The sequence below is a fragment of the Sarcophilus harrisii genome, chromosome 3, assembly GCF_902635505.1.
Source record: "Sarcophilus harrisii chromosome 3, mSarHar1.11, whole genome shotgun sequence".
NCBI lineage: Eukaryota > Metazoa > Chordata > Mammalia > Dasyuromorphia > Dasyuridae > Sarcophilus > Sarcophilus harrisii.
The window spans coordinates 502,065,284-502,090,993 of NC_045428.1; the positions used below are offsets into that span (position 1 = coordinate 502,065,284).

Genomic DNA, 25,710 nt, shown 5'->3' on the forward strand with positions numbered 1-25,710 from the left:
ACCAGACACAAGAGGTCAAGTCAATCCAAGGGCCCTGTGCTGCTTTAAGCCCTGCTCCTGTTCCCAGGGCTTGGGAGGGGAGAATGTCAATCTTTGGCTCTAGAGTTTTGTGATTTGTCCCATGTGCCTGAATTTTAAAAGGAGAAAGGAAAAAAAAAAAAAAAAAAACATGGGCTTACTATTCATGAGGAAGAGAATTGGGAAGAGGGAGGTATGGAAGCATGAAACCAGAACTGGAAGGGGCCTGAAAGGCCATTGAGTCCAATCCCTTCATAGATTTATTGAAACTGACTGCCACTTGACAAGGCACCTAGTGCCACCTGTCCCTAGACAAAGAGCCTTCCTACTCATTCTCTCCTGAGGCAGTACCTTCCACTCTGGGACAGCTCTAGTCATAAGAAATTATTATTAGGCTTTTTTTGGAACCCACATTTGCCTTTATGTTACTCCTTGTCCCACCATTGTCCAAGTTCTACTCTCCCAAGCACCAAAGACTAGCGTAATCCTTCCCCTGCCCCATAACAGCTCTTTAGATTTTTTGAAGGCAATGAGTATTTTTCCCTCCTACCCCAAATCTTCCCCTAGTTAAACATACACAGTACTTAATGCTTTTAATACAGAAGGACTTTTCCCCCATCTTTTACCAGTCTTAAATACACAAATAGGTTACTTTTTAGTCAGAGGAAACTGAGGCTGGGAGGGAATGTACTGGCCTATCCTGGGTCATCCATCCAGGCAGTGAGAGATCCCAGGGCACTTATTTCCCAGTCAGCACCTCACTACTTGCTGATACTAAACGGTAGACGTCCAGTTCAGTCACAGTCATGGGTCTCTCCTGGCGCCCTGCAGGTGGTGATGACAAATGTCTACCTCCCTCTTGTCTTCCTGTGGTTGGTCTCCAAGGACAAACGCTCCTCTATCGAGTGGAGACTTTCACGTATTGTGTGACTAAGCAGCTCCAGCCCCTCTCCTGACTGCTCCCCATTCTCACCCAAATGGAGGATGGGGGATATGCGGGGCCTGGACGAAGACACACAAGTCCTTCTGACCCTACAGCTGAGCATCTTTGCGGTCCTCACTTGTGCCTGGGCTGCTTCGAGTCCGCCCACTGTCCAGAGTGTTGGGGTTCTGAATCACCATCTTGTGGCCATCCTCTGGTGGGGGCAGGACGTGGCGAGCAAACCTGACGAACCGCTGGCCAGCCAGGAAGTAGAGCACAGGGTCCAGGAAGCTGTTGGCACTGGCAAGTGGGCGAGTGACCTTATAGGCTATGTTGATGGCATTAAGGGAATAACAGTTCACATCCAAAGATCGGAAGGTGTAGTAGAGCGTACGGGTGACGTGGAAAGGGAGGAAGCACAGAGAAAAGACGACCAAGACCAGAATGATCATCCTGAGCGATTTGCGCTTGGACCGAGAGAGCCGGGACTGCCCCATCGTGGGTCGCAGAAGTTGCCGGACCATCAGCGTGTAGCACACCAGGATGATTAGAAAGGGCACAACAAAGAGCAGCACAAGGATGATCGAGTTGTAGGCTATAAAGTCGTCGAACAAGTGACGGGCTGATGTGTCGTGGCAAGTGACCCCATCAGGCCGGCTGCTGGTGGTGACGAAGTACAGCATGGGCGACTGACAGCTAATCACGATGACCCACACGACGGCTGCCATGCGGCGGGCGTAGCGCACGCTGCCCCAGCGCAGCGACTGCAGGGGGAAGCAGACTCCCAGGAAGCGGTGCATGCTGATGCACAGCAGGAAGAGGATGCTGCCATAGAGATTGGTGTAGAAGAGGAACCTCACCAGCTTGCAGAGGGTTATGCTGAAGGGCCAGTGGTCCCCGTGGGAATAGTAGTAGATGAGGAGGGGCAAGGAGATCACATAGAGAGTGTCGGATATGGCAAGGTTGAACATAAAGGTGGTGGCGGAATTCCACGTCTTAATCCGGCAGAGGAAAATGTAGAGGGCCAGGGCATTGAGACAGAGCCCTAGCACACAAACCACGCCGTAGGACACTGGCAGAAGCACGTACTTAAAGTCTTCATCGAACTTGCACTTGTAGCCCACCTCATTCCCGTTCAGAGTGACGTTAACACTTTGGTTCCAGGGGATGGTGGCACTCTCCATTGCCCTGAAATGACAGGTAAGAGACCATCAAGAACCATTTCTATCACAGATCCATGATGGGAATCCCCTCCAAACCTTCCCTCCTGACATTCAAAATTTCATTGTTGATTATTTAATCAATTATCCAATTATTGATTAGATTATTGGAACTACAAAGTTTGATTTACAGCCTGAGGATTATCAAGTACAACCCTCTCATTTTACAGATAAGGAAACTAAGTCTACCTGGGTTAACTAACTCACTAAGTTACATAGATGGTCACAGAGCCAGGGTCTTAAAGCCCTTTTCTGAAATACTGGGCTTTAGTCTATGAATGTTATAGAATATTATTGTTCTGTAAGAAATGACCAGCAGGATGAGTTCAGGGAGGCCTGGAGAGATCTACATGAACTGATGCTGAGTAAATGAGTAAAACCAGATCATTATCCAAGGCAACAAGATTAAACGATTATCAACTCTGATGGACGTGGCCCTCTTCAACAATGAGATGATTAAAACTAGTTCCATTTGTTCAGTAAAGAAGAGAATCAGCTACACCCAGAGAGAAAACTATGGGAAATGAGTGTGGACCACAACATAGCATTTCCACTCCTGTTATTGTTTGCTTGCATTTTTTTTCCTTCTCAGGTTTTTTTCTTTCTTTCTAGATCCAATTTTCCTTATGCAACAAGATAACCGTATAATTATGTATATATATATTGGATTTAACATATACTTTAACATATTTAACATGGATTGGACTACCTGTCATCTAGAGGAGGAGGTGGGGGGAAGGAGGGGAAATGTTGGAACACAAGATTTTGCAAGGGTCAGTGTTGAAAAATTACCGCATATGTTTTGTAAATAAAAAGCTAAAATTAAAAAAAAAATTACTAGGCTTTAAATCAGAACTTTTGAGTTCAGGAAGCAACCTACTAAAGTGATAAAAGCATAGGATTTGGGTTAAATTACACTAATAAAAGAGTTCAAATCTCAGTTCAGCTTTTCATTGTTGTGTACCTTTTGGAAAATTGGTCAATCCATCAGAGGCTCAGTGGTTGTTGGACTTACACTTTCTCTCCCATCTTCACTATCTCTTTTTATCTTTAAAGCCTTCTCTTCTATCTCCAATTGCATTCAATGGATTCTAGTTCTTCTGCTTATATACCTGTCTATATTTTTGGAGGTAGTCATCCATTTCACTTAGGTTATCAAATTTATTGGCATAAAGTTGAGCAAAATAACTTCACAACTGGGTCTAATTTTTCTGACATATAAAACATGGTACTTAAGATTTGCCTTGGAGTCCTCTCCTCTCTGGTTCATCCCTCTCCTCCACTCTTAACTCTCACACTGGATCAGTTACCAAGTCCTGCAGACTTGCATTGCTACATAATAATTAGAATCCTTTCTCTCTTTGTTACCATCACAAAAGCTGAGTAGCACAGTGGATAGAGTCTTGGGCCTAGAGTCAGGGAGACCTGAGTTCCAATCCAACCTCAGACATTATATATGATCATGGACAAGTCATTTAACCTCCCTCTGCTTCAGTTTCCTCAACTATAATGGGGCTAATAATAGGAATGTTATGAGGACTAAATGAGATAACATGTGTATAGCACTTAGGACAGTGCCTGGCATATAGTAGGTGCTTAATAAATGCTAATATTTTTCTTTCCTGAGAAAATGGACTCTTTCATTTTTTAGTTTGTGTGCCCAGAACCTAGTATAGTACCTGTAATGCAGTCAATACTTAATAAATGCTTATAGATGATTGACTGATAAGGTATATCTACAACCATCTACTCCCTCAGTAAAAATTTTTTTTAAATTAGGGCTTTTTTTTTGGAGGGGTTCTTACCATCCTCCCAGCAGCATAGATGAATGGAGGTCCTCTAAATTTAGAAAAAGTCTGCATTAAAATCTCATTGAGTGGAGCAGCTAGATGGTGCAGTAGATAGAGTACCATCCCTGAAGTCAGGAGGACCTGCGTTCAAATCTGGTCTTAGACACTTAATATTTTCTAGCTGTGTGACCCTAAGCAAGTCACTTAACTCCAATTGCCTTGGGGTGGAGGAACCTCATTGAGTATTTTCTATATTCTAAAAAAAAATTCTGTATATTGGAAGGATGTCTGACACCTGGATTTAGATAGAATTGCTTATTCATTGTTTTGTGCCCTCCATAAGTTAGATTATTGTATCTAGAGTTTGAAAATAAGAACAGAGTAGAATTCCATTTTAGCACTCTTAGAAGAAAAACTTCTTCATGACTACCAAAGTGCTTTGAAGATTTTAAAAGCAACAAAACTTTTCTCAAATGATTACTGGATATATTCTCAATCTAAAGTGTTTTTAAACTCAGAATAAAACAATTAACAAAATCCTAAAACCTGATCTTGGACATTAAATCAAATAATCGGAAAGTTCTCCAGTTTTCCATTAAGTGCTACATCTAAATCATAATAAACATTTATTTAGCACTTTCCTTCACACCAGCACTGTGCTAAATTCTAGTTACAAAGAAAGACAAAGGAAAGTCTTTCAAAGAAATTAGAACTGAATAAGAAAAGCAACATGCAAACAACTATGTATCAAAAGCTACATATAAACAGATTAAATTGGAAATAATACAAAAAGCAGGTAGTAGAATTAAGGAGAATCAAGAAAGGCTGCCTGTAGAAGGTGGAATGTTAGCTGGAGCATGAAGAAAGCTATGGAGGCCCAAGATAGAGATGAAAAAGGAGAAAATTTTAGGGCTACCTGTTATATTTTTCTGGAGTTTTATATTCAACCTGGCATTTGTTTTTCCTATTAAAAATATGCCCATTGTATACTTATTGTGTATCTAATTTATATTTTAATATATTTAACATCTACTGGTTATCCTGCCATCTGGGGGAGGGGGTGGGAGGTAAGAGGTGAAAAATTGGAACAAGAGGTTTGGCAATTGTTAATGCTGTAAAGTTACCCATGCATATAACCTGTAAATAAAAGGCTATTAAATAAAAATTAAATATATATATATAAATATGCCCATTGCTATCTCTTTTTTTTTGCCATCATCTCCATTTCCCAAGGTTACCCCAAACAAAAAACTATATTATAACAAAGAATAAGAAGGAAAATAATCAGTTCCCCAAAACTAACCAGCCTATCAACTGAGTCTTAGAATATATATATATATATGTATATGTATATATATATGTATATGTATGTATGTTTTATGCCAATAGCTTCTGCTTTATTCAGAAAAAGGAAGGGATTGAATTCTCATATCTCTTATTCAGGAACAACTTTGCTCACTATGCCAATTTTTTTTTTCAAAGTTAAAAAATGAAAACACTTTTGGTTTCAATGTGGTTGATTCAAGATTTTCCCTCCCACATCTAATGATTATGGTATCTTTTCAGTATTACTCTGTACTTTCCCAGGCCACTGACCCTGCTCCAATTTCAGTTTCCTACATTCCCAATCTTGACCTCATAGTTAACCAATTCAACTCCACATTGTCTTCTACTCTAAGATCCCTTGCCTCCTAATTGATTATCTTATGCTCTATAACAAATGTTCTTCTAAACCTTCTTTTCTCAAGCTTCCTAAACACACTTCTATTCTTCCCCTCTCAAATCTTATTTTACTAATAAAATTGAGGCCATTTGGCATGAGTGCCCTATTATTTCCCTCTCTTTATTTTATCAACGTCATTATCATTGGCATTTATATAATGCTATATAGGTTTGCAAAGTGATTTACATATTTCTCATTTGACCCTCAAAATAATCCTCTTAGGTAATTATTCAATTTTTATTCTTTTTTTAGAGAAGGAAACTGAAACTTAGAGAAGTTAGGGTGACTTGCTCTCAGGATCACACAGCTAGTAAATTTCTGAGGCAGAATTTAGATACAATTCTTCCTGACTTCAAGTCCAGCTCTCTATCATTCCCATTTTCTCATTTTATTTCCCAATCTCTCATAACAAGAGCCCTTTGCTTTGTCAAGGCCAGCCTTTCCACCTGGGTTCTTGTTTTCATCACTTCTCTTCTCCAACAGCTCACCCTGCAAGAGAAGTATTCTCTCACTAATTCTCTAATCTTCAATCTCTCTTTACCTTCTGATTCCTTCCCTGTTATCTTCAAATATGTTCAGGTTTTCCAATCATTTAAAAAAAAAAAAAATTCATGTGAATACATCCGGCCATTCTGAAGAGCGATTTGGAACTATGCTCAAAAAGTTATCAAACTGTGCATACCCTTTGTTCCAGCAGTGTTACTACTGGGCTTATATCCCAAAGAGATCTTAAAGGAGGGAAAGGGACCTGTATGTGCACAAATGTTTGTGGCAGCCCTCTTTGTAGTGGCCAGAAACTGGAAACTGAGTGGATGCCCATCAGTTAGGGAATGGCTGAACAAATTGTGGTATATGAATGTTATGGAATATTATTGTTCTGTAAGAAATGACTAGCAGGATGATTTTAGAAAGGCCTGGAGAGACTTACATCAACTGATGCTGAGTGAAATGAGCAGGAGTAGGAGATCATTATATACTTCAACAACAATACTATATGAGGATCATTTCTGATGGAAATGGCCATCTTCAACAATGAAATGAACCAAATCAGTTCCAATGGAGCAGTAATGAACTGAACCAGCTGTGCCCAGGGAAAGAATTCTGGGAAATGAGTATGAACCACTTCATAGAATTCCCAATCCCCTCTGTTTTTGTCTGCCTGCATTTTTGTTTTCCTTCTCAGGTTATTTTTACCTTATTTCTAAGTCTGATTTTTCTTGTGCAGCTAAATAACTGTTTGGATATGTATACATATATTGTATTTAATTTCTACTTTAACATATTTAACATGTGTTGGTCAACCTGCCACCTGAAGGGGGGGTGGGGAGAAGGAGGGAAAAAATTGGAACAAAAGGTTTTGCAGTTGTCAATACTGAAAAATTACCCATGCATATATCTTGTAAATAAAAAGCTATAATAATAAAAAAAAATTCAAAACTTCACTAAGACCCTACCATCCCCTCAAGATATCGTCTTTTATCCTTGTACTTTCTCAACAAACTCCCAGAAAAAGCTATCTATACTCACTGTCCGTACTCTCTCTCCTTCCACTCATTCCTTAACCCTTTGAGCCTACCTTCTGATTCCATCACTCCACTGAAACTGCTCTTTCCAAAGTTACTGATTATTTATTACCAATTTTGTTCTCTGTTTTTGATTTTTACTTCTTTGCTACTTTTAACACTGTTTTTATGTTATTAAGACATAGCAAAACATACAGTAACTACTTGTTACAATTTTCTTTTTTATGGGTTGGGCTATAGTTAAAAGACTAACCTTCAAAACTCTTAAGATTTGAGAGGCATCACGATTTAATACCAAGAGCGATGGGTTTAGAATCAACTGATCAAATTCTGATTCATCGACCTGTGAGACTTGAAGGAAGTCACAGCCTGTGTCTCATTTTCTTCATCAGTATAATAAGAATGTTAGACTAGATGATCTTGAAGGTCCCTTGCAGCCCTAAACTAAGAGTTCAACTCCTGGGAAGCATGGTCAACCCAAAGACTGGGACCTCAAAGACTGAAATTATTTGATAAATGTGATAATTTGATTCGTCAGAATTCTCAGGAGGGAATTAAAAGACCCAGATTCTAATCTTACTTCATTCATTCCCTGACTGTGTTACTAAAGGAAAGCCACTTCCCCACACTGGGTAGAACTCAATTTTCTCCATCTATAAAACTGTAGGAAACCATCATTACTCCTCTTCCTATCACAGATTTAATGGCATTCTATTTAGAATTCAGGGGATCTAGGTCTTAATTCTATTTCTACTACTTACTAAGTGATATTGGATAAGCCATTTAAACTGTATGGATTTAAACTGTATGTTTCTTTTTCTATTAAGTGACAGGATAAGTCTCTAAGTCCTACAAGAGAGTCCTATGGTTCAAAACTAAAGAAGGCATGGAATATATTTATACACACACACACATACATATACATATATGGTATTTGGTTATCTAAAAAGATATGGCAAAATACATTAGCTGATCTCAATAAACTGGAGTTTCTTCAGGGAAGTTTTGATACAGAGAAAGCAGAAATTCTATGGGGCTGTTTGAGCAGAATCTCACAGGCAGGCAGATTTCAAGTCAAAATAAAAGGAAAGGACTGAAAGTCAGGAGACTATGTTTGAGCACTGACTGTATCATACTTTTTTTTTTTTAACCTTCCTGTAGGACCACTGTAAATAACAAAGGAGAATGGTGTAGGGTAGTATACAAACATTTGAATTTCTAATAAAAGTACTCAATGCCTCATGCTATTATGAAGATAACCCTGAGATTCTCAGAAGAGATCACAAACTCTGGCAAATTGGAAAAACTCCAAGAAGCTCTTGAGAAGCTAGAATACTAGTCCAAATTTAATAAGAGGGAATTTAATAGAGATAACTGTAAACTTTTATACTCTGGTACCCCAAAAATCAATTTCCTAAATATAAGATGGGATATATATATATATATATATATATATATACACATATATATTTAAACAATAGTTTATATGGGGGTGGGGAAGGGTGGGTTTGGGCATTTTAGTGGACTGCAAGCTCTATAAGTTATTTGAAATGTTAGACCAATAGACAGCAAAACTATTTTAGTGGAGGATCTCAACCTCTCTCTCTCAGAATCAGACAAATCTAATCACATAATAAACAAGAAGGAACCAGGAAGGTTAATAGGATCCTAGAAAACCTAGATATGATAGACCTCTGGAGAAAATTGAATAGGGATACCTTTTTCTCTAGAGTACATGGTACCTATACAAAAACTGACCATGTATTAGGGCAAAAAAACCTCACAATCAAATGCAAAAAGCAGAAATAGTAAATGCTTCCTTTTTAGACTACAATGCAATAAAAATTATATTCAATAAAGGGTCAGGAAAAGATAGACTAAAAACAATTGGAAATTAAATAATCTAATTCAAAAGAATGAGTGGGTCAAACAACAATCACTGAAACAATCCATAATTGCATCCAAGAAAATGGTAATAATGAGACAATATACTAAAACCTGCAGTTCTTCGGGGAAATTTTCTCTCTCTAAATAGCTATATAAATAAAATAGAGAAAGAGAAGATCAATGAATTAGGCATACAACTAAAAAAGTTAGAAAAAGAACAAATTAAAAACTCCCAATTAAGTACCAAATTAAAGATTTTGAAACTCAAAAGGAGAAATTAATAAAATAGAAACTAAGAAAACTATTGAACTAATAAGCAAAACTAGGAGTTGGAGCTATGAAAAAACTAACAAAATAGATAAACCTTTGGTTAATTTGATCAGAAAAAGGAGAGAAAAAAATGAAATCACCAGTATCAAAAATGAAAGGGGGAACTTAACCAGCAATGAAAAAGAAATTAAAGAAATAATTAGGAGATATTTTGCCCAATTCTATAGGAGATGGGTGAATATAAAAAATGTTATCCCAAGAAAGCTAATGAGATCTTGGGTTACACTAATAATAAAAACTAGCATATAGGTTTGCAAAGCACTTTACACATATATTGGGGATCTAGCATAGAGTGCTAGGCCTGAAGTCAGCAACATACATCTGGCCTCAGACACATGGTAGCTGAGTGACACTGGGCAAGCGACTTAACCATGTTTGCTTCAGTTTCCTCATCTGTAAAATGATCTGGAGAAGGAAACAGCAAGCCACTCCAATATCCTTTGCTAAGTAAACTCCAAATGGAGCCACAAAAAAAATCAGACATAACTGAAAACAACTGAACAAAATGTACATATATTAACTTATTTGATTCTCACAGAAAATTCTGAAATAGATACTATTATTACCCTCATTTTATAGATTATAAAACAAAAGCTGAGAAAGATTCAATTACTTCCCTAGAATCACAAAATAATGAATGCCTGAGGTGGATTTGAACTCGGGTCTTCTCGATACAAAGCCCTACACTCTATCTATTCTTTGTATCTATCACCTGGAATCCTAGTCAGATCACTTCACTAGTATTTTGTTCAGATCTGTTCACTATCCTTTAAGAAGGATATTAGCAATCTGAAAAGTGGCCAGAGAGCTCTAAGACTGTGAAAGGACTAAATTCCCACCATATAGAAATTGCTCAAAAGAACTGTGGATTTTGGCTTTGAGAAGAAACTTGGGGAAAAAGAAGGTGAATCTCTTATCATGGAGTATTTGAAGGACTGTTACATGAAAGGAAGAAAAACCTTATACTATTGGATCCCAGAGTAACCAGACTAGGGGTAATAGGTAGAAGTCACAAAGAGGCATATTGAAGTATTTTATTTTTCCAAATATCTTCAAAGATAGTTTTCAACATGGACCTCTGCAAAACATTGTATTCCAAATTTTTCTCCCTTTCCTCCCTCCAACCCTTAACAGCAAGCAATCTGATATAGATTAAATATGTATGACTCGTCCAAACATATTTGTGCATTCTGTGCAAAAAAAAAAAAAAACACAAGAAATAAAAAAAAAAAAAACAAGCAAATAAACAACCATAAAAGAGGTGAAAATACTGTGTTCTGAACTTGAGAAAACAATTATCTTTTCAAGTTTTCAACTATAGTTATCATCTTCCATTTAATCAGTTATGAAATTTTAGCAATATCTCTCTAATCTGCACTCTTTGTACTTATACTACCACTACCCTTCCTATTTCAGGTCCACATAATTTTTCTTGGATTTATCATTTGCCTTCTAAATTGTTGTCTTATCTCCAATCTCTCCCTTTTCCAATTCTTTCACACAGCTGCCAAAAATGGTATTTCCAAAGCACAGATCTAATCACATTAATCCTTTGCTCAAAAACCTTTAGGGCTCCTTATTGCTCCATTCAAAGATAAAATACAAATGCCCATGTTTTGCTTATAAAGTCTTACATGTGACTTGAATTTACCTATCTAGATTGTGTCTGGATATTACTGGATACTACCCCTCCCCATGCTCTACATTCCAGTCAAACTGAGCCAGCTAAATGTTTCTGAAGTACATTCAGGCTTCTCCCACCTCAGCCCTGCTTTCCGTGAGCTGGCATGTTCTCCCTTCTCATATCCAGCTTTTGGAATCTCTGACTCCATTCAGGAGAATGAAAGCAGAAGGAAGAGAATAAGAATGTATATGGCACCTACTATGTACCAGGTACTTTACAACTATTCCCTCAGTAGATACTCATAACAACCCTGTAAAGTGGGCACTGTTGCTATCCCCTTTTTATGGTGAGAAAACTGAACAGAAGTAAAGAGGTCACACAGCTAATAAGGAAGGGTCTGAGATGAAATTCAAACTCAAATCTTCCTGACTCCTGGCTCAGCTCTGTATTTGCTGGCCATCTAGCTGCCTCCACTTACACAGCTGTGCCTACCCAATTACTTGTGCCTCTGACCAAATATTTTGTATTTACTATCTACATATTTGGTATTTATTAATTGTGTATATGCTATGTCCCCCTTCTCCCCATCCCTACCCCCCAAAGAAGGTAACTTACTCAGGGACAGAAATCATTCCACTGTTATCTGTGTTTCAGCACTTAGCCTAATATCTGATATTATCTGCTTAATATATGCTTAGTGAATTAAACTAACTGAATTCATGCTTCCCAGGCAGATCAGGAAGCCTGAGCATCAGTAAGCAGCTATATGTCCAGATGTCCTTGACTAAAATGACACTCCAGTCCCCACCCCACTCCCATATAAGGACTGCTTGGTGGAACTATAGATGTTTGGCCTGAAGAATAAGTTCACATAAAAAGGGAGAATCCTTTCAGCTTTGATATGCTAGATCTACTTGGTCTTCAAAAAATATCTTGTAATATAATTGTTTTCCTTGACCATCCCTAGTATTTCATTCTATGCATTTAAACATGTGATTTGGAAAGAAGGTCCACCTATTGGCTTTACTACTTTGCCTAAGGGGTACATGAAACAAAAAGGTCAAGAACTCCTCAGTTAGATGGTCTGTGGTCAACAAGATCACAGACCCAGGCCCTGGCCTAGTTTTTACTCTGTCACTAACTTGAAACTTACTCTCTCTGGGTCTTATAGGTAATGAGCTAGAAGGGCATAAGTATCTCTGTAGAGCACCTAGAATGCCCTAGGCACTGTGTTGAATGCTTTAAAAAAATAATCTCATTTGGTACTTGCAACAACCCTGTGAGATAGGTCCTAGTCCCATTTTTACAACTGAGGAAACTGAAGCAAAGGGAAGTTAAGTAAACAGCCACACAGTTATTTAGTAACTGAGGCTGGATTTGAACTCAGATCTTCCCAACTCCAGACCAGTGCTCTATCTACTATATCCCCTAGCTTTAGGTCTTGAAGAGTTTAAGAGTCCATTAATTTATTTATCCCACCTCCACCATGGGCCACTAGATTTCTATTAAGTAAGAGACTATGGAAGTCAGTTATTCTGCAGTTAGAGCTCAGAGCCAACAAAAACAATGCCATAAGTTTGACCACTTGACTTTCCTACTTCCCCACCCTTCCCCATGACCCTGAATTCTTCCAGTCTCTCCTTTGTTAGCAAAAATATAATTAAAAAAAATGGATGTTCCACTACCAAAGATGTTTCTTTTGGAACATCCCATGACCAAGTTGCAATGTGGGGGAGGTGGAGATGGCCAGTTCAGTAGGTGAGAGGTGAAAGCCTCTGATAGTAGAAGAAAATCGGAGAAACAGCTGGTAAGAAAGATGAGCAAGAAGGGTATTTCACACACAAAGATTGAAGAAGCCATTTCTTTTCTAGCCCAACCCCATCAATTATAGCATTCATTCATTCATTCATTCATTTTTTTAAACTTAATTGTGGTTAAGTGACTTTCTCAGGGTCACACAGCTAGGACTGAGCTCAAATTTGAACTCGGGTCCTCCTGACTTCAGGGCTGGTGCTCTATCCACTGCACCAATTAGCTGCCCCTCATTCATTCATTCATTCATTCATTGAGTCAACAAATATTTTCTATTAGGTACAAAGATGAACTAGATCTTCTATCAATCAAGAAGAATCTTCCTTCTTATATCCATTTACTTTTGGAGACTCAAAGAATCATCCATCATTGGGCCCTGACAAGTACTGAGAGAAATACTTCATTTGGACCCCTACTCTTTCCAACCAGTATTAATCAATTGGATAGAATCATATCAAAGTTCTATATATAAGGTCCCAGAGCTGTAAGCTGCAGATTCTAAATTCACTTGCTTAACTATAGGAAGTTAACTAAAGGTCCTCCACTCTTGTTTTGCCTTGTGATAGTGACCAAGCCCAGCATGGCAGAGATCACAACTACATGGAAAGTCTCCCAAAATATTTTTATACCTCCGGAGCAATCACTTGTCCAGTAAGAGTTGGTGACCATCTTGTGATCACTGATCATCTTATGATCACTTAAGTCACTGACTGAGAATTTCAACCAACTTGTGACGCTGTTGGTATTCATAATTTTGTCTATGTATTATATGTTAATCAATGATACTGCTGTTCCATATTTAGCATAATGTAACCCTATAAAAGTATATCCCTAAGAGGAGGTAGCATCTCAGATTGTGAGGAAGATCTGAGGTTCACTTCACTAGAGGGTACGATGGATGCTTTAATAAATGGCTCAGATCTCTGCCTCAGTCTCTGTTATTGTAGGTGGGATAATTTTAATTCCCACAGTACCTTCAATGCTAGGTGACCCTTCATATAACAGAGGCCCTAAAAGGGCAAGGAACTTATACAGGTCATGTGTCAGTGCTGAAAATGAAGGTCAGGTTTTCTAATACCCAGTTCCACTCTTCCATTCCTTGACATTTTTGACATGACATTTTGACTTTTTGGATCTCAGTCTTTTTGTTTGTTAAATGTATAATAATCCTCATAACTTTAATTTTAAATAGACTAGTTGGGGAATATATTTTCAAATAATAGAGGTCATAGAGATCTGAGGGGCTATTTCTAACAGACCAATAAATGCAGATTGACTAGATATAACCTCAATCTAAGATGATGGTATTTGTAAAATGAGATAACAATCCTTGAATTAGCTCCCTCCAGGAATGCTCGGAGATGGGAAGGGTACCTCAGGGGCTATCTAATCTCACTCGTATCTAAACAAGAATCCCTGTTCCCTGTTCCAACCTTGACATCAAATTGCCATTCAAGCTCTGTCCAAAGAGCTCCAGGAACAGGAATCCACCACTTTTCATTCTATTTGAGGGAATGTTTCATCCTTACATGAAGCCAAACTTGTCTTCTCTACTGTTTCTATCAATTGTTTTTGGTTCTGGGGCCATGCAGACTAAGCTTAATCCCTCCCTATGACAGCCTTTCAAATACTCTCTTGCATCTCCCTCATCCCTACTTTTCTTCTCACAGAATAAACATCCTCACTTCCTTCAACTGTTCCTCAAAGACAGCCATGGAGCATTAGACTTGGATTCCCTAATTCAAATCTTGCCGTAGATATTTACTAGTTGTATGATCTTGATACAGTTTCTAAGACTGAGTTTCACATCTGTAAAATGGGGATAAGAATAGTACTATTGCCAAAGTCATCATAAGAATGAAATGAAACATAGAAAACACTTTATACCCCGTCAAGTGCTATATAAGTATTAGTTGTTATCATCATCATTATTATTATTAGACATGGTCTCAAAGCCCTCACCATGCTGTTCATTCTCCTTTAGAAGTTGTTTAGCTTATCAAGGTCCTTCCTGAAATGTGGTATTCAGACCAGAACACAACTAGGATCTCAGATTCCTCATCTTTGTAATGTAAAAGTTATAATTAAAAACCAGTTCTAAATTTTTGAAATGAAAATATGAACCAATGTAACCAGGGCAAAGCATTTTGGGATTATCTCTTTCCTCATTCTGGATGCTACATAGTTCTTAATTTACCTCAAGATCACATTAGCAATATTCATGGTCACACTTCACCACTGATTCCTACCAGACATGGTCTATTGAAATCCCTGAATCTTTGTCAGATTGAGAGTCATCTAGTCTCTCTACTATGTCTATTACTGTTTTTTAATTTATCTACTATTAATTTTGGTCCAAAGTTCTGGCCTCTAGGCATGCTTTTGAATATTACCTCTGTCACAAAATGTTTGCTATTTCTTTTACCTTTCTGTCATCTGCAAAATTCATTAGCAGACTATCTATATACCCATACGAGTCACTGAAAAACGTTAAATGGCACAGAGGTCAGGACAGTTCTCTGGGCCATAGGAGTGGAGACCAACTTCTACAGTGACTTCAGACTATTAATGAATGCTCTTCAAGTCTAATCATTCCATCATTTCTAAGTTAAGCACAGTGTCCAGACCTTAAAAAATACCTTGGGTACTTGTTAAATCATTTTCAGTCATGTCCAACTTTTCATTATCCACAGGGAGTTTTCTTGGCAAAGATACTGACTGGAGTGGTTTGCCATTTTTTTCAGCTCATTTACAGATGAGAAAATCGAGGTAAATAGGGTTAAGTGACTTGCTCAGGATCTCACAGACCAATAGTCTAATGTCCATTTTGAACCCCATTTGGGTTCTCTTGGCAAAGATATTGAAATGGCTTGCCATTTACTTCTCCAGATCATTTTACAGATGAGCAAACAAGGTAAATAGGATTAAGTGACTTGTCCAGGATCACACAACTACTAAGTTACTGGGACCAGATTTGAATTGGAGAAAATGAGTCTTCCTGACTCCAGACCTGGCATTCTATCTACTGCACAAGAGCTGGCCTTAATGCTATACACAATAAGTGAATAATAAATGTTTGAGTTAATTTACAAGCAGTGAAATTCTATGAAAAGTGATACTGATGACTGTTATAGTGTTTTCTACAAGGCTCCCTCAGACAGGAGAAGCCATTTGGTTGAATGTGACACAGCTGGCCAGATGTCGTCTCTGTTCTGCTCAAACCACACCTGGCATGCCATGTTTAGATCTGGGACTAAATACACTTTAGGAAGAACATGACAAACTAGAACTCACAGAGAGGATAGGAAGGGGGCCAGATTCTGGGCTAAGTACTTCTGAAAGAACTGAAGATGTTTAGCCAGCTCAAGAGAAGACTTAGCAGGGGCAAGATAATTGTCTTCAAAAATAAGGAAGGCCATTATTGGGCAAAAGGATTAGACTTTGTTTGGCCTCTCCCCTCCCCCAGATCAGAACAATGAACAGCAGGGATAAACAAGAAAAAGTAGATTCCTTAGCAATGTAAGAAAAAATGTTCTAATTATTGCCTTGGTTCAAGAATAGAATGTATTGCCCTGTAGGGTAACAAGTTTTGCATTACTGGTGATATTCAAAGGTAGTTGTCAATAACCATTTTCATCAGGGCTGTTGAGAATAACTTCAGGTATGAAGTGGCTCAGATACGAATTGAAAATCCTTTTACTAGGAAGAACACTCAATTTATAGTCAGAAGACCTTCCACTTAATAGTTGCATGGCCTTGAGTAAGTGGCCATCCTCGTTTAGGTGCTCAGTTTCCTTTTCTGCAAAATGTAAAGGATGGATCTCTATAAGCTCCCTTTTAGCTCTGTCATTCTGTGACTTACAGCTAGGAGGCCTAGTGAATTGAATATTGGGCCTAAAATCAGAAAGATTTTTATTCAAAACTGGCCAGAGACACTTAGTAGCTGTGTGATCCTAGACAAGTCATTTAACCTGTCTGCCCCAGTTATCTTAACTGTAAAATGGGGCTAATAATAGCACCTACCTTCAGCAATGTTATAAATATCCATAAGTTGTGAAGCACTGAACATAGTGCTTCCCACAAAGTAAGCACTTAATGCTTATTTCCTTCCCTCCCTTTTTCTCTTCCTCCCTTGTTCCCTCCTTCCATTCTTTCTTCCTTTCTTGGATATATATACATACAGACATATGACTCTTATAATGAGCACACCAGTCCACTATAGTTGGACCGAAGAATATTAGGATAGCCCTGGCTGAAAATCAGGTTCCATTTATTCCCTAACACCCCATTCCTGGTTGACTGCTTCCCAAAACACACCTTCCTTCTTGAGCAACACCCTAGTGTCCTGTGGGACTTTGTCTGGAAACTTGGGTTTGTATCTCAGCTCTAATATTTAGCAGTCCTATGTTCCTGGACATGTCATTTCCCATCTCTAAGCCTCAGTTCCCTCAGCTGTAAAATGGTTAGATTGCTAATGATTTTATTTGGTTCAGTCAAGTCAATGGCATCACAGAAAATTCTAGATTTGGAATTAGAATTCCGGATTTAAAGACCTAGGCTTGAAGCCTCATTTTACCTTTTCTCCCTGTATTATACTGTGGTTTAGTCATTCTGGGAAATAAATGTTGGACTAGATGACCTTCAAGAATCCTTTCAGATCTAAATCTATTCTCAACCTTAAAATACTTAGAAATAAGTTGTTATCCTTATCAGTGGCAACAGACCATGGACTATGGAGAAAGTAATTAAGAATCTTTTGAAGGTCCTCCTAACTTACAAGGCTTAATCAGTCACCACCTCCTCCAGGAAGTCTTGACTCAAATGTAAGAGATCTCTCTATTTCTTTTTTTAAATTGGCCCTCATTAGTACAAGCTACTCCTGGTGGAAAGAAACTCCATTTCTCAATGCAGATCAGCATCTAGTCTGCAATTTATAATAATTTATAAACTTTAGGTTTTACTAAGTATTATCATATAGTCCCATTTATTACTTATTATCTTCCAGAGTTACCTTCCAGAGTACTGATCATAAGTTAAGTGAGTGGTCCAGGGTCACACAATCTGTACACTTTAAAGATGTGATGGGAACTAAGGTCTTCCAGACTGCAGGAGCAACTCTCTAGTTATTAGGGCCATGCTATTTCTCCTTCTTCCTCTCCCTTTTTCATTTTCCTCCTTTTCAGAGGGCTAATAACATCAGAAGGGTGATGTCTTAACTTGCAAATGAATTAGATTTATGTGAGAAAGAGCTGTGTAAAGTCATCAGCCTCATCCCTTTTTCATAAGCTTAGGCTAGCACTCTCTCCCTTGACCCTATTTTTCCCTGCTATAAAAGTTATTTACGAACCTGTTTAATCTTACACTGGCTCTGCTGTCAAAGGAGCTTACAACCTAATAGGGAGGGCAATGAATGCATGGAGATAACAGGTTCACAAAAAACCTATTAAACATATATCATATTCACAAAAAAATGAATATCCCATCTCTGGATTTTAGGAATCAGGCAGGCCTAGGGGCTGGGAAGGCCCAGGGGACCCTGGCTGAGCCTCAGGATCGAGTTACTGAAAAGAAAGAAAGACACAACATTGTTGGTGGAATTGTGAATACATCCAGCCATTCTGGAGAGCAATTTGGAACTCTGCTCAAAAAGTTATCAAACTGTGCATACCCTTTGATCCAGCAATGTTACTCCTGGGCTTATACCCCATAGAGATACTAAAGAAAGGAAAGGGACCTGTATGTGCCAAAATGTTTGTGGCAGCCCTGTTTGTAGTGGCCAGAAGCTGGAAAATGAATGGATGCCCTTCAATTGGAGAATGGTTGGGTAAATTGTGGTATATGAATGTTATGGAATATTATTGTTCTGTAAGAAATGACCAGCAGGATGAATACAGAGAGGCTTGGAGAGACTGACATGAACTGATGCTGAGTGAAATGAGCAGAACCAGGAGATCATTATATACCTCAACAACAATACTGTATGAGGATGTATTCTGATGGAAGTGGATTTCCTCGACAAAGAGAAGATCTAACTCAGTTTCAATTGATCAAGGATGGACAGAAGCAGCTACACCCAAAGAAAGAACATTGGGAAATGAATGTAAATTGCTTGCATTTTTGTCTCTCTTCCCGGGTTATTTTTACCTTCTGAATCCAATTCTCCCTGTGCAACAACAGAACTGTTCAGTTCTGCACACATATATTGTATCTAAGATATATTGTGACATATTTAACTTGTATAGGACTGCTTGCCATCTAGGGGAGGGGGTCAAGGGAGGGAGGAGAAAAGTTGGAACAGAAGTGAGTGCAAGGGATAATGTTGTAAAAAAATTACCCAAGCATGGCCTCTGTCAATAAAATAAATAAAAAGTTATAACAATAAAAAAAGAAAGAAAGAAAGATACAAACATTGAAAGCAAGAGCAAGGTCAGAAGGACCTAGGATAGGCCAAAGGAAGAAAAGAGGTATCCAAAAAAGCTGATTCAGATCAACAAGGTTAGAGGTCCAGGGTAGTACCTCCCTGTTCATAAGTATTAAAAATGTATTTTTTTTTATGGTGAACCAACTTCCTCAACACTGCAAGAGAATGGAAGCTCCCTGAAGGCTCATGCCTCCACATAGCATCAGTCACACAGCCAGGATAGAACCAAGTCAGTTAGTCAAGTGTATTTACTACAAGCCAGGATCTGTGCTAAGAACTGGAGATACAAAGAAAGGCAAAAGATGGTCCCTGCCCTTGAGAAACTTACAATCAAATAGGGGAAGAGGGATACGATGTACAAACAACTATGTACATACAAGATATGGACAGACTAGATTGGAGATAATCATGAGGGGGAAGGCATTAGCATTAAGGGGAACAGAAAAGACTGCTTGCAGAAGGTGGCATTTTAGCTGAGATCTGAAGGAAGCCAAGAGAAACTAGGAGGAGGAGATGAAAAGGATGACCATTGCAGACATGAGGACATCCAGGGAAAATGCTCTGACCTAGGAGTTGGAGTGTCATGTGTGAAAAGCAGTATAAGCAGGGCAGTGTCACCAAATCAAAGAATATGAGGAAGAAGGGAAAGTAGAGAAGAATTGGAGAGTCAAGGAAGGCCTAACTTATGAAGGGCTTTAAAAGCCAAATAGGATTTTCTATTGGATCTGGGGTTGATGGAATGGAAAAATCAAGATTTCCTAACCCTAGCCCAAAGATTTTCCCTTACATCATGACAAAAGGATGGGAGCCTCAGGTTACACAAATCCAAGCTAAGTTTCCTTAGACAAGATTTTTTTTTTTTTTTTTTTTTGCCAAATCACTTCTTGGTTTGAATAAGCATCAATGGCTCTTCAAGATCAATAGAAAGAAGTTCCACCTCTTCCAGAAAGGCTTCCCTGCTCATTACAAAACACATCAATCATGGAATCAAAAGACCTGAAGGTTGGGGAGGGACTGTGAAGTCACCCATTCCAACAGCTTTCAGGCTTCTCTGGCTCAGAATTCCTTTATACTCTTAAAAATTATTGAGACTCTGAAAGAGATAGGTTATATCAACTGATATTTGCCATTAGAAACTTAATGCTTATCTCATTAAAATATTTATTCATTTTAAAATGGCAATAATAAATCTTCTTCCTATGAACATAACATATTTTTGCAAAAATAACTTTTCTAAAAACAATTTTGTAAGTGGAGTTGTTTTACATATTTTTACAAATCTCCTACTATCTGGCTTAATCAAAGACCGTTAGATTCTCACATGTGATCTGCATTCTGCAATCAATATTTTTGATTGAAGTGTATGAAGAAAATCTGGACTTCACACAAATATGAAGTTGGAAAATTGATTAGTGTTTAGTAGGCAAATAACATCTTAGTATTATTATGAATACAAATAAACCATTCATACAAATAAACTGGGTAGTGCAGTGGATAGAGAACCACTCCTGGCATCTTGGAGACCTGGATTCATATCTGGCCTCAGAAATGAACTAGCTGTGTGACTCTGGACAAGTCACTTAATTCTGCCTCCCTTTCCTCATTTATGTCCATGGACACAAAGCAAGTCTGGGGATAGGGCAAGGGACAGAACCAAGCATCCTGAACCTTAGCCCTGTGTTGTTCCCAAAGCACAAGGGCCTCTAAATTCTTCTCTATTATTGTCTGGCCCAGCTTTCACCCTCTCAGGAAGTCCAGCTGTGAAGGACATTAAGCAGGCAATTGTCCCACCTTCAAGAGTACTTTCCTCTTTCTCTCCTTAGCCAGAGGTTTCCCTGGAAGAGAGAATCCTAAGGAAGTGACTATTATTCACTCCTTTTGTTACAGTCTTCCCCTAACTTTAGTCCATCTGTCATCGTCTAAAACAGCCCAGTCCTCTTGGGACAGGGGGACCCCTCCTTGATGTTTATTCCTACAGGGAACTCCAGGCCTCGTCAGACCTGTGGGGAAAAAGCTATCACTAGTTTTTCCTGGCAAAACCTGGAGGTCCCAGCAAAGTAACTTGGGGCCATTAAGAGCTACAGGGTCAGCTGAGGGAATCTCCCAGAAAATGCAACAACCTGTTAGGCATAATTTTTCTAGGTAAGATCAGAATTACAGAATCTTATACTTGCAAGCAACGTCAGAGGGCACACAGTCCCATCCAACCTGTCTCTTTGTAGGTACCCCTTCTACAAAATCCCCTGCCAAGTGGCCACTTACCTTCTGCTTGAAGATCTCCAGAGTAGAGATTGCCTCTTTCTGGTTGTATCTGCAGTACCTAACACAATTCCTGGTACATAGTAGGTTCAACAACCTGAAGACCTTTAAGTTTTAAGACCTATCAGGTTCCTTTTAGCTTTAAGGTAAGGAGGTTCAGAGGATAAAGCACTAAACCACAGTCAGGAAAATCTGAGTTCAGATCCAGCCTTATATACATGCTATTTGCATGATTCTGGGCAAGTCATTTAATGTTTCTCTGCCTCAGTTCCCTCATCTGTAAAATGGTAATAATAAGAGCATTAACTCCCTGGATTGCTATGAGAATGATATGAAATTGAAGAAGGGGAGAGATAAGCATTTGTATAACATCTACTACATACCAGGCATGGTCTATATACTTTACAAATATTATCTCATTTGCTATTTGTAGCTCAAGTGGTATTTAGAAAGTCCAGTTTGAGTCAGAAAAACCCAAATTCAAATATAAACTGAGATATTTCCTAGGTGGCTGAACCTGGGTCAGTAACTAAACTCTATCTGCCTCAGTTTCCTCATCTGTAAAAATGGGGATAATAGCACCTTCCTACCAAAGTTATTGTGAGAATCAAATAATCATAAAGCACTCAGCACTGTCTGTCACTTATTTGAGTGCTATACAACTCTGTCTCCCTTTCCTCATTTATGTCCATAATGCTATCCACATCCAAAGAAAGAACTACAGAGTCTGAATGCAGTTTGAAGCAAACTTTTTTCACTTTTTTTTGTTTTTTTCTTTCTTGTGGTTTTTTCCTTTTCTTATGATTCTTCTTTCACAACACGACGAATTTGGAAATATGTTTAATATGATTGTACATGTAGAGTAGGGAGACGACCCTTATCAGATTTATTGCCATCTTGGGGAGGGGAGAAGAAAGGGAAGGGAAAAAAGATGGAAATCAAACTCTTATAAAAGGAAATGTCCAAAACTAATAAATAAATTTTTAAAAATCATAATTAAGTGCAGTACAATGAATATGGAAATATGTATAGAAGAATTGTACATGTTTAATATATATTTGATTACCTGGTATCTAGGGGAGGGAGTGGGAGAAGGGAGGAAGAAAAATTTGGAAAATAAGGTTTTGCAAGGGTGAATGTTGAAAAAAAATCTTTGCCTGTATTTTGAAAATAAAATACTATTTTTTAAAAATCACAATTAAAAAATACCCCCACTTTAAAAAAAAATGGTTTGCAAACTTTTAAAAGTACCATACAAATGAAAGGTTTTCTTAATTCTATGATCCTGTGATCATTATTATTATCATCACTATTAAATTACAAATTCTACCTTTTTTTGGCTGATAATTTTGAAGGCTTCCATCTGGGGTCAGAGTTAGGGTTAAAGAATCCTGGCTAAGCCTGGAGCTATAGGCTTCTCAGATAACATACCTTCTGGTTTGTGAGATTCAGAGCTAGTGATCAAGTGTTAGCTACTGATCAAACCAGCCTTCTCTCACTTACCTGTCCACCAGGCTAGATTTTGATGCTGACATTCAGGGGCCTGTTCAGGCGTCCCCTCTCATGAATACACAAGTCCTGACCAGGGCTTCAGGGAATTGGTTGGAAACCAGAAAAACAGGTTCCCCTACTTGATGGGCGGCTGCTACTTCTGGTTGCTCCACTAGCATTCTAAGGAGCCAGGACCTAACCCTGTCTCTGAAGTCCCCGGCTCCTTACAAACACATGGAAGGCATCAGGACTAAGTGTGGTAACACTTACTAGCTGTGGGATCCTAGGCAAGTCACTTAACCCCACACTACCTCACCAAAATTAATTTTTTTTTTAAAGGAACAAAAGAAGCACGGGGACTGTCCTAAACTCACTCAGAGCTTCCACAACCATATCAGTGATTCAAAGAGCTTTGGGCCAGAATGGAGAAAACCTGGGCTCCAATCCTAGGTCTGTCAACTCTGTAAGTCTTTGGCTAAGTAATTCCCCTTCTAGAACTTAGTTTCCTTTGCTATTTATTAAAATGTGGTTCATTTTAATGAAGTTGGCACAATCACAGATGACTGATGATGAAACTTCCGCCCCTTCTCTCATCAAGAAGGTGACTGATACAAGACAAAGAATGAAGTAAACATTTTCAGATATGACCAATGTGCATATTTACTTTGCTTGACTATGAATATTTATTACAAAGGTATTATTTTCATTTCCCCCCCCCATTTTGGGGAAAGTTTATAAGGTGGGTAGAAAGGGAGTGTGTCCAAAAGAAAAATAAAGAAAAGGAAGAAAATAGGATCATTGAAGCATTTCCCTCCCCCTAATGCACAGAAGCAAACAGGAAAAAAAGAATCAGAAAAGAATAGGAAAACAATGAAAGTTATATGGGAAATTTATTTATTAAATACAAAAGCAAGCTGTACACAATACACTCAGTTTTATTTACTACAATCCTCTTTTCCTGTTCTATTGCATATAGTTAAGTATAATTTTTTTTTTTTTTAAGATTCAGAAAGAAAAAAGAGAGGGTTAGGAAGAAATTCTAACTTGTCAGGATCCTTTATAGTAAATCGGTGCACTTTGACACTTGGTAAAGATAGGTGCAGATGAGGACAGTGAAAAATATGAGAGAAAAATTGGTTTGAGATGAATTAACTAAAGGACTCCAAGGTTTAGGGATTTCTCAAAAACCTCATAAATTCATTCTCCAAGACTCAATAAACAATCATTTATTAAGCACCTATTATGTGCCAGGTACTGTGCCAGGTGTCCTGGATAGAAAGGTGCTTATGAAGACCATCAGAAGAAAGTGCTGTTCTTCCTCCAGCATTTCCTCCATCTCCCCCAAGCTTTGGTTCATAACATAATCCAGGATTCTCTTTTACCTACTCAATAGCCTCCTCTTTCACTGCTGTCAATAGCAATTCCATTCATCCTTCAAGATCATATAGAGTAGGTTAAGGCCCACCCCATTCCTCCGTTTTCTCTGATTCATGTGATTATCTTTGCACTGTCCATCTCAGAGGTAGATCCTATAGAATAAAGAAAACTATTACTGAGGCTCAGCGCAACTCTACTCCCACCCCCAGCCTTCTTTTCACAATATCCATAGCTCAATTTTGTGGAACCTTTAACCCAAGCACACCCTAATCTTGTGAGTATGTGTGTCTCTGTTCTGACTTACTAGCTGTGTGATCTTGGGCAAGTCACTTAATCCCAACTGCCTCACCAAAAATAAAATTAAAAAAAGAAAGGAGTAAGAAAGGCACATGAAAGGTCCTAAAGCCACTCAGAGCTTCCAGGACCATATCAGTGAATCAAAGAGCCTTGGGCCAGAAGGCCATGTGGTGGGCCAAAAGCTCCCCAAATGGCTTTGGTCTCCTCTCTCCATGTGTCCCTCACACGTAGAACTCCTTGAAGGCAGGCTTGGATCTGCTTCTCCTGCTCTCTGAGGATGAGACCTAGGTCTCCTGTGTGGTAGGAAGATAGCAGCTGCTGCCAATAGTTTTAATGAGAACTTGCTATTATTCAGTCTTGTCTGACTCTCCATGACTCAATTTGGGGTTTTCGTGACAAAGATACTCAGTGGTTGGCCATTTCCTTCTCCAGCTATTTGACAGATGAGGAGACAGAGGCAAACAGGGTGGAGTGACTTTTTCAGGGTCACACAGCTACTTAAGTGACTGAGGCCAGATTTAAACTTAGGAAGATGAGTCTTCCTGATTCCAGGCTCAGCACTCTATCCATTACACCATCCAGTATAGGTTATTTCTGCAACTCGGCTCTACCATAGGGCCTTAAAGGAAAACAAAAATGAGTGAAGACATAGTCCCTACCTTCAAGGAATTTTTAAAATTTCTCACAGGTAAAAAAATTAGCAGAGACAGGATTTGATCTCGTGCCTCAATAGACATTTGCCAAAGCTGCTTCCCTCATCCCTCACGCAAATCTCTCTCTCCACTATCACCAGTTCAATCCCTGTCTTTGCCCAGTCTCGGCCCCTGGGCTCCAAGCCCAGATCAGGGGCAGCAGGAGGCCTGGCGCTGCCCAGAGAACAGATGGTGGAGCAGTGCCTGATCCCCCTGGGTGGCAGGGGAGTGGGGGCATGTGGGAAATTTGCCAAACCTCATTCTCAGGCACCGTCATAGCATCTCAGGGTTGGAAGAGAACTTGGGAAAGCGCCCAGTACAACC

General features: G+C 38.8%; 1 protein-coding gene across 2 annotated transcripts in view; it reads right to left on the minus strand.

The window, feature by feature from the left end:
* Window positions 1–267: 267 nt before the first annotated feature.
* Window positions 268–25,710, minus strand: part of P2RY2 (purinergic receptor P2Y2) — a 61,812-nt gene continuing 36,369 nt past the window's right edge. The window contains exons 1-2 of one of the 2 annotated variants that reach the window (XM_003766930.4): window positions 3,125–3,507; window positions 268–2,128 (exon numbers count right to left, since the gene is read on the minus strand). In XM_003766930.4, the coding sequence (XP_003766978.1) occupies window positions 1,051–2,124 (1,074 nt within the window). In that variant the 5' untranslated portion in view covers window positions 2,125–2,128; window positions 3,125–3,507 and the 3' untranslated portion in view covers window positions 268–1,050. Of the gene's footprint in view, window positions 2,129–3,124; window positions 3,508–25,710 lie in introns of those variants that run through there. The other variant, XM_031961468.1, reaches the window with a different exon arrangement.